Source organism: Bombyx mandarina, chromosome 16, assembly GCF_030267445.1.
Source record: "Bombyx mandarina strain Sakado chromosome 16, ASM3026744v2".
NCBI classification, from domain to species: domain Eukaryota; kingdom Metazoa; phylum Arthropoda; class Insecta; order Lepidoptera; family Bombycidae; genus Bombyx; species Bombyx mandarina.
In genome coordinates, this window is record NC_143222.1 from 8453079 (window position 1) to 8468728 (window position 15650).

Sequence of the window (15650 nt, forward strand, 5' to 3'; positions counted from 1 at the left end):
CTAGTTACAAGTCAAATATGTAAGTTGTTGAATAGAAAATCGTTCGTTAGAATAATTGAATACTGATTAATTCAGAGACCCATACTTTTTTAGACTGGCCGAATAAAACTTGACATTTCGAATAAAATTACAGAGTTATACGTCAACACTGTCATTACGTCAAAATCTCGAAAAAATTGTTTCACTTACAAAAACCAATGAAATTAAAAAAAAAAATCTGAAACATCCAAGCTAACCACAATGTGTTGGCTTGGTTGGGCTGTAGCAATGTCTTTGTTCTCCTATATATTTCTGTCGCCAAATCACAAATAGCAAGATAATTCTATGGTTACGAAGGTTAGTAACGCTAAAGGATTGATGTGTAGTATCTAGTTTCAATAATAAAAACATTTAACTTGTTATATTTCTTTTTTACTTAGATGGTTGGATGAGCTCACAGCCCACCTGGTGTTAAGTGGTTACTGGAGCCCATTGACATCTACAACGTAAATGCGTCACTCACCTTGAGATATAAGTTCTAAGGTCTCAGTATACCTAGTTACAACGGTTGCCCCACCCTTCAAACCGAAATATAATATAATTTTGCGGGTTTGATTTTTATTACACGATGTCATTCCTTCACCGTGGAAGTAAATCGTGAACATTTGGTAAGTACGTATTTAATTAGAAAAATTGCTACCCGCCTGCGGGATTCGAACCGGTGTTCGCATTCGCTCGATACGAATGCACCGGACGTCATCCTTTAGGCCACGACGACTTAATCATATTTTAAAATTATTTTTCATATTATCATAAAGCTGAGCCAGTAATTCAATTGTATTTCGAATTTTCTAGCTAATTAACAGTTTTAAATGAAAAGCACAGTTGTTTAAAGCACAGTTGATTTCCAGATATTAATTAGAAAATACGAAGACATGCATAGTCCATCCTAATTTAGAAAAAAGAGTAAGCATTATATGAAGTGTATTGATTAGAAATATTTAACGGCAACAAATGTATCTTTTCAGATGTCCCTGGTTAACTAAAAATTGTTCATGAAATATGAAAATGTGAAAGTTTTGAGAGAAAACATTCAGTTGTATCCATTGTAAGCTCTATAACAGCGCATTGTTATTTCACTTGAATATTGTAATAAAAAGCACTCACCATTATTTTAATTGGTTTAATTGGTAATTTTTCTATAAATACAAAAAACAACCATCATCATCATCATCATTATCCTGCCCTTCTCCCAGTTACCTGGGGTCCGAACGCGCACTTCTCAGCTTCTCTATTACAGGTGCCACTTTCAGACTTCCTCTAACATATTCGTTCCGTATTCTATCCATTCTCGTTACTCCACACATCCATCGCAACATTCGCATCTCTGCTGCATGCAATCGCCTTTCATAAATACAAAAGCTAACCATGGTGTACAAATAATTATAGAGGTATGAATAAAAAATGGTTTGAATATTATTATCAGTGGGTATTTAATTTTATACATATAGCTTAGGCTTGGATACCAATGGTTACTGTGACGAACTTGGTGGTAGTGGTCTATATCTATAAATGTTTCTATTTCAATTCAATGATTATCACTACTCGTATAACGAATTGTGTATGAAATTGTACAACTTCGCAATCTCCAAGCCTTCTTCGACTTTGAACATATTTTAAGATTGGTCAGCGTTATTCATGCTGTGATTTTCATGAGCTCCTCTAACATTGAAGATCTGTAAACTCTTTCAACCATATATTGTAATTAAAGTTGCGCCACTCACCGACTATTAAAAAATGTTACTAAATAAATATAAAATCATAATTACAAAGTTGTTTTTCATGAAATGAGACCATACCAAGACCTGGACCTGGGTTCTTTCAATATGCATTTATTTTATCAACCGTTTCGTATCTGTGTAAAAGTAGGTCGGTACAAATCATAATAAAACGCTGAACGTGGCTATCTTCAAAAGTGAAGGAATTTAAGAACATCATAATATATTGATATATCTTTCCACTTAAGAGGCTATTTGATTTCGTCTTATTTAATTTGATTTTATTTGGCAGTACTCGATTTCAGCTTTCGTTCAAAACTTACTTTATTCTTATGTTTGTAAAGCTACCCAGTTTCAACTTCAATATCTTTGCCTCTCCCATTGGACAAAATGAACGCTGTCAAAAAATGTTGACATTCAACTTTTTGACATATGACTAATCGATCATCCCGCCCCGCGCAATGTTTGAAACTTATCGGAAAAGGCTTTAATCGTCGTTAAATATTATTAAAAACTTTAGCTCGATAATATAACAACAATAAGTGTAACTTATTATTTAAGAAGATAAACTCGAAATGTAACAATATTTTGCTGGCAATCGTAAAGTATTTGACGCGTACACTATTTTATTCATATACGCTAGGTACTTTATTTATTTTTGTTTTGAACTGTAAAATATGTCATCACCTATTGTGGTTTTATCATCATCGTCATCAAGCTTAGAAGACAATGACTGGGAAAACGAATCAGATAGCCCATTTAAAGGAAAACCAACTGTAAAATCTACTAAAAAAGCGAAGTGATAAAGAAATTATTTACCAAAGAAAAATCACCAGATGGGCCCCCGAAGCAAAATGAAATAACGATTATGATAGCAGGAGTGAAAGTTAATCTACCAGTAAACCCTTATGGGACTCAGAAGGCGTTGATACATCAGGTAAAAAGTAGTTAAATTGTTTGTTTTTTTGCAGTTCAACACTAGCATAATGCAACAAGTTCTAATCCTTACAGCCATATATAAGGTTCACACTTATAAAGTTTTGAATACTATATTTAGTTTACGTCTGTGGAACGGTTCAGTAGATAACTCATTTGAAAATCTCCAGAAGGCTCAATACAGACTGAATGCTATATATATTCTAATGTATAATTTCAACTTGCACCATGCTTTAACTGTTAAAAAATATATTTGAATTTTCCTTACTGAAAGGCAACATTTTAATTTAGAAAAAAAACTTAAAGTTTTGGTAATTATCACTGCCACTACTCAAGACACAGAAAGGGTCTGAGACTAAGCTAATCTCATAGGCTTTTGAGTTTTTTTAAAGTGACTAGTATGATTCAGGTAATAAAGACCATAAAAGCTGCTCAGAATTGTCTGCTGGAAAGTCCAACTGGATCGGGTAAAACATTAGCACTGCTATGCGGAACACTGGCTTGGCTGCAGGCAGAAAAAGGTTAGTGAACATTTGAAACTCGTTCGATAATTGTATAATTATTACGATGAAGTTCTTTTGTATAATTGACCCACTTGTGTATCCCTCCTCAACATAGAACATAATGGCATGGTGCAAATATTAAATTACTTGGATTGAAAATATCCCGAACTATATATTTTTTACTCCTACCACAGAGTAATATTAATTGTGTTAAAATTTTATTTGATAGAAGTAGAATACTTCAACAGCCAGATTGATCTGGGACTGTTGTGACCTACTCTCAATGCCATTGGTGTTATTTCAAGTAGCCCTAGTAATGCATTAAAGTCAGTTAGGCAGCGAGTGCAAGGTGAACAGTAAAGTAAACGCTGATTCAACAGAATAGCCTTATATACACTACCTGATCACTACCATGTACTCTGTGCAACATGATAGGCATATCACTCAACACACAGTATATTTGGAATAAGGTTAAAGGTGCATATAAAAAAAATTGCACTTTTAAATTTAATCCAATTTGCCTTTTCATTTATTTATAGACCGATAAGAACTGGTACTTCTTACCCATTTACAAATTTACAGTCAATAGATCCAATTTAGAAACATTTCCTGTGGTAAGGTTTCCAGATCAATTAACATAAAAAACAACAAAATTCACATCCATATTTTATATAGATATTAAGATTTAGGTTTTTATTGATAAGTACTTCTTGTGTACTTGGTTATCTAGTACTACTATGTATAATCAGTTTGTAACTATTTATAAATGTAAAGATAATAAAAGCAAATACAAAAAAAATATGTCCAAACCTGAATGGTACAATCTACATCTCTGTCTACAACTACCAACTACAACAACCAACTAGAAATCAAACACGGACCCCATGAGCCAGTATTTAGCTGACTATCCCTAGGACTGACGAATTCACATAATTGAGGATCCACCCGATCCACTAACACTTAGTCACCTGCAGTTTTAATACTAGGAGGCATAAATATGGATCACAGATCGTTTGGAACCTCTGGGTCTGCAGAGGGATTCCGGTTCTCTCTGCATTTTGTAACTTATCTTCCATGGTGCGTGCTCTTAGGATTGTTTGAGATGATCCCATCATCTCATTTTTACCGTACCGCTCACCATCGGAGTAGTTCATCCATACTACGTGAAGCCACGGAGTTCATCTACAGCGCGTTTCCAGAGATATTTTTTGCCACATACCATCCGGCTTTGGAATGAGCTCCCCTCTACGATGTTTCCCGAGCGCTATGACATGTCCTTCAAACAAGGCTTGTGGTGAGTATTAAAGGGTCGGCAGCGACTTGGCTCTGCCCCTGGCATTGCTGAAGTCCATGGGCGACGGTAACCACTCACCATCAGGTGGGCCGTATATTCGTCTGCCTACCCTAATAATCCCAGTATGGTACTCGTCGAACTCGTTTGAGAGTTCGATTTGAAATTTAGCCCATGACGTCAGCTCGCTGAGTTTCTCACCGGATCTTATCAGCGGGTCGCGGCTCCGATCCGGTAGTAGATGCATTCGTGAAGCAGCTACCATTAAGCTATTAAATCTCCTTCGGAGGGGTTCCGGCAGCTGTTATCAAATCATACCCTTCTTGGCCAAGCCCTAACTCGGCCAACTGGCCTGGCGAAACTGAAAACAAGACTTTCAAGACGAAGTTTCATGACTTTATTCAACAGTTTGTGTCTATCTCCTGGATTGTACCCTTAGCCTTAATAGTTTTTTTTCCCTACCTATGCTGATAGCCTTGAGAGGTTATATCAGCTTCGCCCTAATGTGTAGGTGAGCTCACGGGGCCCAAACCGGAGTGTTGCTAACACTGGCCCTAGCAAGAGCAGTTCTTCACAGAATCTACAAACAGATCGGAAACGCGACCCACTGAGAAGATCTATGGGTTAATTCGCTCGTCGAGCCCTGCGTCGCCCGCGACGGATACGACGAGGACGGTTACCGGGCCTTAATAGTAATGCTTCGTCTTACCTTAGAAAAAAATAAAAAAAAACTTATTTCGCACCCGAAACAAAACGTAATAAAATATTTTACGTAAATAAACAATCAAATACAAGAGTCGCGTGCGTCGTATTCAAATACCGACAATCCATTACATATAAATCATATAAAGTCGCCTGATCATCGGCTAAACAGCCTAACACGAAAATTGCGCTTTGCCAATACCGAATGCATTTGTCGCATGCAACCGCTGCGCTGTGCTGAAGTATAACGACGCAACTGATATTTTTGTCTTTAACAGTAAACACATTATTCACACGTATATTCGATCTATTACTACGATATAAAACTCTTTAAGCTAACAAAGACTTAATGGTTTACCCACGGACAAATCTTCACATTTTGTGAACTGTAAATTAAAATAAATAGGAGGAAATTCGAATATATCAGCTAGGACCATGTCAATACCAACAACTAAATTGAGACGTAGCTATGTAGAAGTCTTAAGTTTCATCATCATTATCCTGCCCTTCTCCCAGTCACATGGGGTCGGCGCAACATGTTTTCTCCTTTCATACTCTTCTATCATATACTATTTCTTCGCTCACTCCCCTCTTACCCATATCGTCTTTCACACAATCCATCCATTTCTTCTTAGAAGCCTTAAGTTTAATCTGATTAAGTCTAATCTTATATTTTGCTAACTCAAAAAATCTATTTGCTCACTTATGCGTCTGCGCCGAAAATTCACGATATAGCAGTAACGTAATAGAGAGCAGTTTTACACCGAACCTTGTATGCACTCGAACAAGCCTGTGTCAGTTGTTAAACGGTAAAATATCTCCTCACGAAACTACCGTTTGCAAACTCGATAAATTACGACCTTAATAATTTACGTAAACTACTTTGTAAAAGCCGAAATAAATTATTTTGAGATATAGATAGAAAAAGTCGCGTGCCGGAAACATTGGTTTATTGGGTATGATAACTGTGGGCTCACCACTTCGATATCTTTGCTGGTCGCTGCGGACAGCACGTTTTCATATTTAACCCTTTCGCTACTACCGATGACTATAGTCATCATCATCACCAACAGCCCACAGTCGTCCACTTCTGGACATAGGTCTCTCCCAATCCACACCACTGAGCCCAGTCTACGGCTCTCCTCATCTACCTCCTGCTGGCCACCGCTTGGAGGTCATCGCACCGCCTAGCCAGGGGGCGTCCCACGTAACGTCTTCCGCTGCGCGGTCTCCACTCGATAACCTGTGCCTATTTCTGTCATGAAGCACTAATGTGTTTCGATTTGAAGGGTGGGGCAGCCGTTGTAACTACATTGAGACCTTAGATCTTATGTCTCAAGGTGGGTGGCGTATTTACGTTGTAGATGTCTATGGGCTCCAGTAACCACTTAACACCAAGTGGACTGAGAGCTCATCCCCCCATCTAAGCAATAAAAAAAGACATAACTGGAATATCGTCTAATCTGAGACACGATCGAAGTCGTAAATGTATTGTGGCTGTCGAACACTTCAAACAAGAACGCATGAGGCTTACAATACTTCCTCCGAGTAAATGTCGGTTGGTCATCGCAGTTCTCAAATTTTAATACCCCGAGAACGTTGCTGTCCCTTAATTGCATTTATACCGAAATAAACGAATAAAACACAGTACAATATCATAAGCTAAAATGAAGAATTTAAAGAACAATTCTCAACTTTGCAATTAGTCGAAGTTTTGGTGCGAAACCTCGGCCACAAATCATGTGGTTTTGGCGGATGACAGGCGCACTTTGCGCTGCCTTGAGGGGCTATATCAGCGTAACCTTAACTAGTAGGTGAGCTCACGGGGCTTAAACCTGACGACGTTGCTAACACGAACCCTAGCAAGAGTCGTGCTTCACAGAATCTACCACCTGATCGGAAACGCGACCCACTAAGAAGATCCGGCGAGAAACTCAATGGGCTGTGTCTGAGGGTTAATTTACTCGTCGAGCCCTTCGTTCGACGTTCGACGAGAACGTTGCTATCCCTTAATTGCATTTATACCGAAATAAACGAATAAAACACGTTACAATATCATAAGCTAAAATGAAGAATTTAAAGAACAATTCTCAACTTTGCAATTAGTCGAAGTTTTGGTGAGAAACCTCGGCCACAAATCATGTGGTTTTGGCGGGTGACAAGCGCATTTTTATAGCGCGCGCTAGCTTCGTGCACTTTTATTTTTACCCATGAAAATTTCGCGCCCAATTTTCTTTGTGTCAACCGTTTTGACATCTATATCGTGAGCGAGTCGATGGGTGGTACCAGAATTATAATAGACATTAAAAATTGCCGATTTTATTTTTAATCTTCTCGAAGATGCAACCATATTACTGGAACACGATTACTTAATTTGAATAAAAGTGATGACCAACTAAATGCTGTTAATACAGTCGTGAGCTTTCTTCAAAAGCTGCAGGATGTATTCTAAATCATTAGCAGAAATACGATAGATAAATTAATGTATATTTGAAAAAAATATTTCTACGAAATTTGCAAGCACTGCAAGTGAATAACCGGTTGATAGGATGATTGAATAATCATAATTATCGATGGCTGCAACTCCACAACTATAACCATTCGTGTTGGCGTTCCATGAGAATTGATACTATCCTTTGGACACTGAAGATCCTAAAGATCTCAGGGCTTGCTCTAATCCCTAAAATCTAAGATTGATATGGTCCCTTACTCTTTTAATTTAATGCATATTAATGACATGGTATTTTTACTGATCGCATGTATTTTAACATGGCACATTCTAGGCAGAGCCACCATCAGAATATCACTTGAAGAACAATGAAAAATTATCGATCAAAGCTATATCAAAATATTCCATTATCCATTATCCTATATTCTAGTATTTTCTGTTGTATTTCACTCTAGTAGTGATCGAGTTAGACCTTATTAAACCAAAGTAGCACCCCTACAGAACTAAACTTACAATAAAGACACAAAAAAGCTAGTTCACGAATACTTTTGTCTTCATCGTATTATCGTTAAAATACAAAACTGTAAATATTTGATTTGTAAATTGCAGCGCGACGACTCAGTCAAAGAACAGTGGAAAGAATGACTTTAAAACTAAAACAATGAAAAACTTTAGCGTTGAGAAACTTACGAATTTCCATAAATGGACTTAATTTATAGTCTTGACACCGAACAATTAAATGATAGTCTGATGAATATAAATATTTTTGAGGATACTTAATTAACGTTTCCATTCTTGAGCTATGAAATTGTTATCTTTGGATCTCCGCATAGCTTATTCTACTTTCCAAACCGCACCAATATTTTACGGTGCAAATAAACGCACGAAGAGAGCGCCGTGCTGTGATCAATGAAGAGTACGACCACTGAAGCTACACATTTTGCCATATGTACGGCTTACGTTACATAATATATTAATAAGATATTGCCAAATGCAAAGAGGACATGCATAATTATAGAATATAATATGCCTTCAGAAAATCCATATTAAAGTGTAACAGCTCAATGAATAGGGCAAAATATTCTCATCCGTAGACTTTTTTTTTAAAGAGACGCCTCTTCGTTGCGAAATAAGTAATGTAGTTTCTCACCGGATCTTCTTAATGCGTCGCGTTTCCGATCCGGTGGTAGATTCTGCGAAGTGCTCTGGCTAAGGTGAATGTTAGCAACTTCGCCAGGTTTGAGCCCCGTGAACTCATCTACACGTCCGGTAACGCCGATATATTTTTTTTATTGCCTTTGTAGGCAGACGAGCAGGCCCACCTGATGGTAAGTGGTCACCGTCGCTCATGGACGTCAGCAATACATTAAATACTCTCCGCAAGCCTCGTTTCAAGAGGGACAAGTCATAGCGCTCGGGAAACACCATAATCTCTCAAAGCTATCAGCGTAAGTCGGAAAGAAAAAAAAAGTACTGATTTCCCACAAACCGAATCTCAGTTGAATTCGCAGAATCCATTTTTATTTACCTCACGTCACTAAAAAAAGCCCGTCTTAATCCCTAACGCATCAATTACCCCGACGTCTGTAAAACTGCACGCAACGTGACACATCACCGCCCTTTAACATGTCTTTGAATTTTCCCTCCCTGTACTTTTATCCGGCGGTTTTTTTTCCTCCGTTACGCGTTACTGGCAACCCTTCTACTAAATTGCATTAGAATTTGAGACCGCGTACGACGCTTTCTCTGTCGTTGTCACGTAATTTAATTATTCGTGTGTGAAAATCTTTGCGAACGTGACGTTCAATAATTTGTCACGACACATAAATAACTTTTGATTTCAATTTTGGCGGGAGGAATACTAGAGTATGTATGTATCCTATTTGTTATTAACACTAATCATACCAGTACTTACTGGTAGCTATTTCTACCATAGCAGGTAGATAACAGTATACTACAAGTATTACTCAAAATAAATAAAGCAAAACAAAAATAAATGTATAATTTAACTGTAGATTAATTGGTAAGAAAAAGCCATGAAGTCAAATGTGCCAAAGCAATAAGATGCTACGTGCATTTTCAATGCAAAAGTTCAAAATGGGTAATTTGACCCGTTATGGTATGTTTAGTGTTAACCTCTAATTTGTGCCTTATTTTCCGTAAATTCACATTGTTTTAGCGATCGGCTAAAACAATGAGAAGGTTGATCTTAAAATTGAATAAACATTAAGTTCGTCTGCATATCGCATCCGACTTACACAAGTTACAAGCTAAAGACTTAGCCGAGAAAGTCAGAGCAGCGAGCAACCCTATAAGCAATCGGACGTTGCGATCGTCTCATGCGAGTTTATCATCTCCGGATCGGTACCTCCCGCGTCGCGTTAATTCGCCAGGCAAGGGTTGCCGCCGATGTCGTCGCATCGTAAACGTTATTTACGACGCCGCCGGTCGATTATAGCCGCGACGTCGCTCTTCGCCGGCTCATTTGCATAGAAATTTATATGCGCCGATTTGATGATCGTTCCCTTCGTTGGTACGTTTCCGGATGCGTACAGTCAGGGAGACGCGGGTGCGATACGAATCGATTAGCGCCGAACGAATTAATCGATAATCGTTTTGGGTCTCCACGGGACCGACGTGTTTTGAAGTTGATGTTTTCTTTGAGCCCGAAATGGATCGATACAAAAAAAACTTGACAAAGAATAACCTTGTTATGCTGTTTGCGGGTTATGATAAAATAATTTCAAAAATGTTTATTATTTTTACAAATCCTCCAAATTATCAATTCTCTTTGTTGTTCTAAAATGCAATTATTATTATTATGAGATATTTTGTTCATTACAGTTAAACGCAGCTAATCTAAAACACTAGCGGTTACGATTAATGTGTCCAATCAGTGTGTGCTATGTTGTAAACTGTTCGTTCCATATAACGCTAAGATCGCCATCACTGTTCGTCATTCAAACGAGACCTTAATTGCAAATGCGAAACAAGCTTCTACTTATACGGTATTAGAACCGAATACATATGAATGTTGTCTAGAAAAAAAAAAAGAGTTAATAAATCAACCTGCGAATCTTGGCCAAAGAAAAACGCCGTGAAACGGAACTGCGGGTGGGTCCGTCACGAGAAACGTGCCGTGACAAACGGAAAGGGGTTGATCGGGAAATTTTGAATATTTAAACAGTCGTTTGCCTCGTGAACAGCGTAATAAAAATAAAAATTCGAATCGATTACAATCCGATCGTTGCGTTCGATAGTTATTTTATGTTGTTTCCTTTATAAATTTACTTACTGAGTTGCAAGCGTCCCGTTCTAAGGCACGATTTATGTACGCGTCAGCTGATGTCGGCCTGGAGACTTGATTTGTGATCTCCGAAGCTAATTGCGTGTAATGTGCGTATATGTTTTGTTACTATTCGAATATAATTTAAAAAAAAGACTTTGTAATTCAAACATTAGAAGGCAAAATCATTGCTCAGATGGGTGGACGAGCTCACGGCCCATTTAGTGTTAAGTGGTTACCGGAGCCCATAAGACATCTACAACGTAAATGCCGCCACCCGCCTTGAGATATGAGTTCTAAGGTCTCAGTATAGTTACAACGGCTGCCCTACCCTTGAAACCAAAACGCATTACTGCTTCACGGCCAAAATAGGCATGGTGTTGGTACCTACCCGTGCGGAATCACAAGAGGTCCTACCACCAGGAACAATAAATTGCTGCTATGTGTTTTTGCTAAGTATTTAATACATTGTGTAAATGAAATTGAAAAATACCATCAACAACTTTACTGGACTAGTCTTAAGCAAAAGTAGGCATTGTTACTTAAGTCGAACTAGTTTTCATTCAAAATTCTTTAAATTCGTGATAAATGAATTGAGATACATTTGATCATGTGACAGTTAAAATGTATCGTTAAAAAAAATCAGTCATTTTTTTTTCTTTTCTTTATATTGTATAATATCAAAATATTAGATATTATATCGAGAAATGAAAGACTATTTGGTTTAAGCAATATTTCTCTTAATACGCGAATTTTATCTTTGTAATTAAAGGTGAGTTTTGTTTCATATTAGTATCAATACTACGATGCTTTTAATGGATAACTTCAATTAAGTTTACTCCGTTCAAAGGGCTGAAGAAGGTTTTTAGTTATGATATTTTTTCGAAACAAGAACTTTAAAAGGCTTACCTTTAAAGTTACAAAAACGTCACTTAAACCTTCTTAAAAAGCTTTTCATTCGTCGATATAATTCTATTTATGGCTCTAATAAAACATAAAAAAAAAGAAAAAGAAAATGCTAATACAATATTTAATGCAGTTAAATACACTCGCGTCTGGGAAAATGCTTGAAAGATTTAATCTCAGCAGCACTCTTAGAAGCACTTTATGAGGAAAGCTATCAATGAAAACAATAACTAAAATTTACAATTCATAAAACCGGCGGCACTTTCATCTCAACGACATTAACCCAATATTTTTATATATGAACGACTCTTTGCAAAGGTATCTCGCGCGTGTCTATCATCTATCAATTTAATAAAAATAAATATTTATTTAGATATATTGTGAAATTCACTAAAAAACAATTCGTTATTTATTTCGAAAAACCTTTGACCCTTTTCATGCTAATATAAGCTTTTAAACATATATTCTTCGACACAAAAGAAAACCTATTAGACCGTATATTATTTTCTCGTGTTCCTCTCTTGTCGTCTACAACTCATTAAAATTATGTTTTTTACCGTTTCGTGCAAGCCGGCGTTTACGTTCCTAATAGTCGATTGCAACGAAGCTATTTGTCTTTTTTTTTTCAAAAGTCTTTCTCGATTTTAAAGGTTGCCGTCTACTTAACCATGAGGAACACATTTGAATTCGCCGTGGCCTAAAGGATAGGACGTCCGGTGCATTCGTATGTAGCGATGCAACGGTGTTCGAATCCCAGAAGCGGGTACTAATTTTTCTAATGAAATACGTACTTGACAAATGTTGAAGGTGAAGGAATAACATCGTGTAATAAAAATCAGACCCGCAAAATTATAATTTGCGTAATTACTGGTGGTAGGAGCTCTTGTGAGTCCGCACGGGTAGGTACCACCGCCCCGCCTATTTCTGCCGTGAAGCAGTAATGCGTTTCGGTTTGAAGGGTGGGGCAGCCGTTGTAACTATACTGAGACCTTAGAAACTTCTATCTCAAGGTGTGTGGCGCATTTACGTTGTAGATGTCTAGGGGTTCCAGTAACCACTTAAAACCAGATGGGTTGTGAGCTCGTCCACACATCTAGGCAAAAAAAAAAGTATCGTTCTCTATTTTTTACTGCACGAACCACCTGGGTGTAAAAGGGTTGTCAAGGCCTATAGACATAACAGCATGAATGTCGCCACTTTATTTGAGACATGAGGTCGAAGTCTCAAAGCCTTTATATAACGGCTATTCCAAACCGAAACGCATAAGCATAACTGCTTTTATAAATAACCAAAATGGTTTAGTATAGAATCTATAATCATGGCCGCATATTACAAGCTAAGGTTACAAAATGAGATCAAATAATATTTATCAATTTTTTTTAATTTGTGACAGAGAGAAAGAGAGACATTATTGTCATACAAAAACGTATATTGGTAATTTTATCAAAATTATATTCTGTAAAACTAACACGGCATGGAGTAATTGTACATAGTCTACCCTTCTCAAAATCATTTATCACGTATGAGGACAATTATTGTGCTATTGCAATGCTTGCTGTATTCCATATATCGAACATCCACCTAAAGATTTAGAACGATATTGTTCTTGATATATGACAGTCATTGAAAGATTAGACATGGTCCACCACCACCACCCTGTCTATTCCTGAGGTAAAGCAGTAATGCGTTTTCGTTTGAAGAGTTGTACTGGTCAAGGTATCGTCAAGGTGAGTATTTATGTTATAGACTTCTATGGGCTCTGGTAACCACTGAACACCATGTGACCAAGTGGGTCGTGAGCTCGTCCAACCATCCAAACGGCAAAAACCTTTCTATTCCGGAGTCTGCGTTCCAAAATTAAAATCTGTTACTATATGTCTAACACTCGTCACAGAGAGTGCCGCCTCGCATTGGTGGACGTTAAGGATTAGACAGAATTGTAATTTTACAGTTTTAAGCACGTCAATCTATTAATGTGATGGGCGTTTGGCATTTGTTCCGTGACTCTTACCCCCGACGTTCACCGAAATTTTATCATTTTTCCAATTTGTTGTTTGTTTGTGTATACATTTTTTTATTATTTTCACAATGATTGGTGGCTGCTTAATCGGACATCGTTCGATTTGATCGCTCGGATGGCGTGGCGTTAGACAGTTAATCATAGTGTGTAATAAGAATGTGATCATGAATTATTTTAACGGATAGTTTTTAGTGCGCGGAAATAATGATGGCAACGTTTACGTGTATTATACCAACTCTGCAACGGCATTTTTCTATTCTATACTAGCTGACCCAGCAGACTTCGTAGTGCCTCAATCGATAAATAAAAGACCTAAACTTTTGTATAACATAAACTTAAAACAAACAAAAGGAATGCGTCCGACGGGGGACTCATCAAAGGAAAAACAAAATTGTTAAGTTTATTAAATTCCGAGCATTTTCATATTTATCTACATTTTAAACCTTCTCTGGACTTCCACAAATAATTCAAGACCAAAATTAGCCAAATCGGTCAAGCCGTTTTCGAGTTTTAGCGAGACTAACGAACAGCAATTCATTTTTATATATACTTAGTCTGGCCATAAATACTGTTACAATTAAAAATATACAAAATATTACATTTGAATTTGGAATCTGTCATTTTTATATGATTGCTCATTGAGTTTTCTCATTTTGGCGCCAATACATTGTACAATATTTTGCGATATTAAAATGGAGTGGGGTGATAAAGAGAACCGAATCGCTGTGATTGCATTACACAAAGTAGGTATGGAGCCAAATGCAATTTTTAAAACTCTCCATACGCTTGGTATTAGTAAAATGTTTGTGTACCGGGCTATTAATAGGTGCAATGAGACCTCCTCTGTTCGTGACAGAAAAAGATCTGGCCGTCCACGTAGTGTTCGTACGAAAAAGGTGGTCAAAGCAGTAAGGGAAAGAATTCGAAGAAATCCTGTCCGAAAGCAAAAGTTTTTATCTCGGGAGATGAAGATAGCACCTAGAACCATGTCGCGTATTTTAAAAGATGATTTAGGACTTGCAGCCTATAAGAGACGTACTAGTCATTTCTTAAGTGATAATTTAAAAGAGAATAGAGCGGTAAAATCGAAACAACTACTGAAGCGGTACGCAAAGGGAGGTCATAGAAAAATTTTGTATACGGATGAGATTTTTTTTAAATTAAGCAACATTTTAACAAATCAAAGCTCTAAGGAAGCTTCCCAATTAGTCGACAGAGTGCAACGTGGGCACTATCCGACTTCAGTGATGGTTTGGTGGGGTATTAGCTATGAAGGAGTGACTGAGCCATACTTTTGTGAAAAAGGTATCAAAACATCGGCACAAGTGTATCAAGATACCATTCTTGAGGAGGTAGTGAAGCCCCTTAACAACACCATGTTCAATAATCAAGAATGGTCCTTCCAGCAAGACTCGGCGCCAGGTCATAAAGCTCGGTCTACGCAGTCTTGGTTGGAAATGAACGTTCCGGACTTCATTAGAGCTGAAGACTGGCCGTCGTCTAATCCCGATCTTAATCCGCTGGATTATGATTTATGGTCAGTTTTAGAGAGTACGGCTTGCTCTAAACGCCATGATAATTTGGAGTCCCTAAAACAATCCGTACGATTGGCAGTGAAAAATTTTCCCGTGAAAAGAGTGCGTGCTTCTATTGATAACTGGATAAAGGACTGTATTGCAGCCAATGGAGACCACTTCGAATAAGCTTTTTATACTTTAAATTGGTTTATATTTATGTATTAAACTAACACACTGTAAAAGTAATAAATGTTATTTGCAATAGATTTTTTTTATTTTTAAT

General features: G+C 37.4%; 1 protein-coding gene across 1 annotated transcript in view; it reads left to right on the plus strand.

Moving 5' to 3' along the window:
- Positions 1-2183: 2183 nt before the first annotated feature.
- Positions 2184-15650, plus strand: part of LOC114250389 (Fanconi anemia group J protein homolog) — a 94782-nt gene continuing 81315 nt past the window's right edge. Inside the window, 3 exon segments of the mRNA XM_089733880.1 lie at positions 2184-2549; positions 2552-2694; positions 3103-3214. Of these exon segments, the coding sequence (XP_089590006.1) occupies positions 2435-2549; positions 2552-2694; positions 3103-3214 (370 nt within the window). The 5' untranslated portion in view covers positions 2184-2434.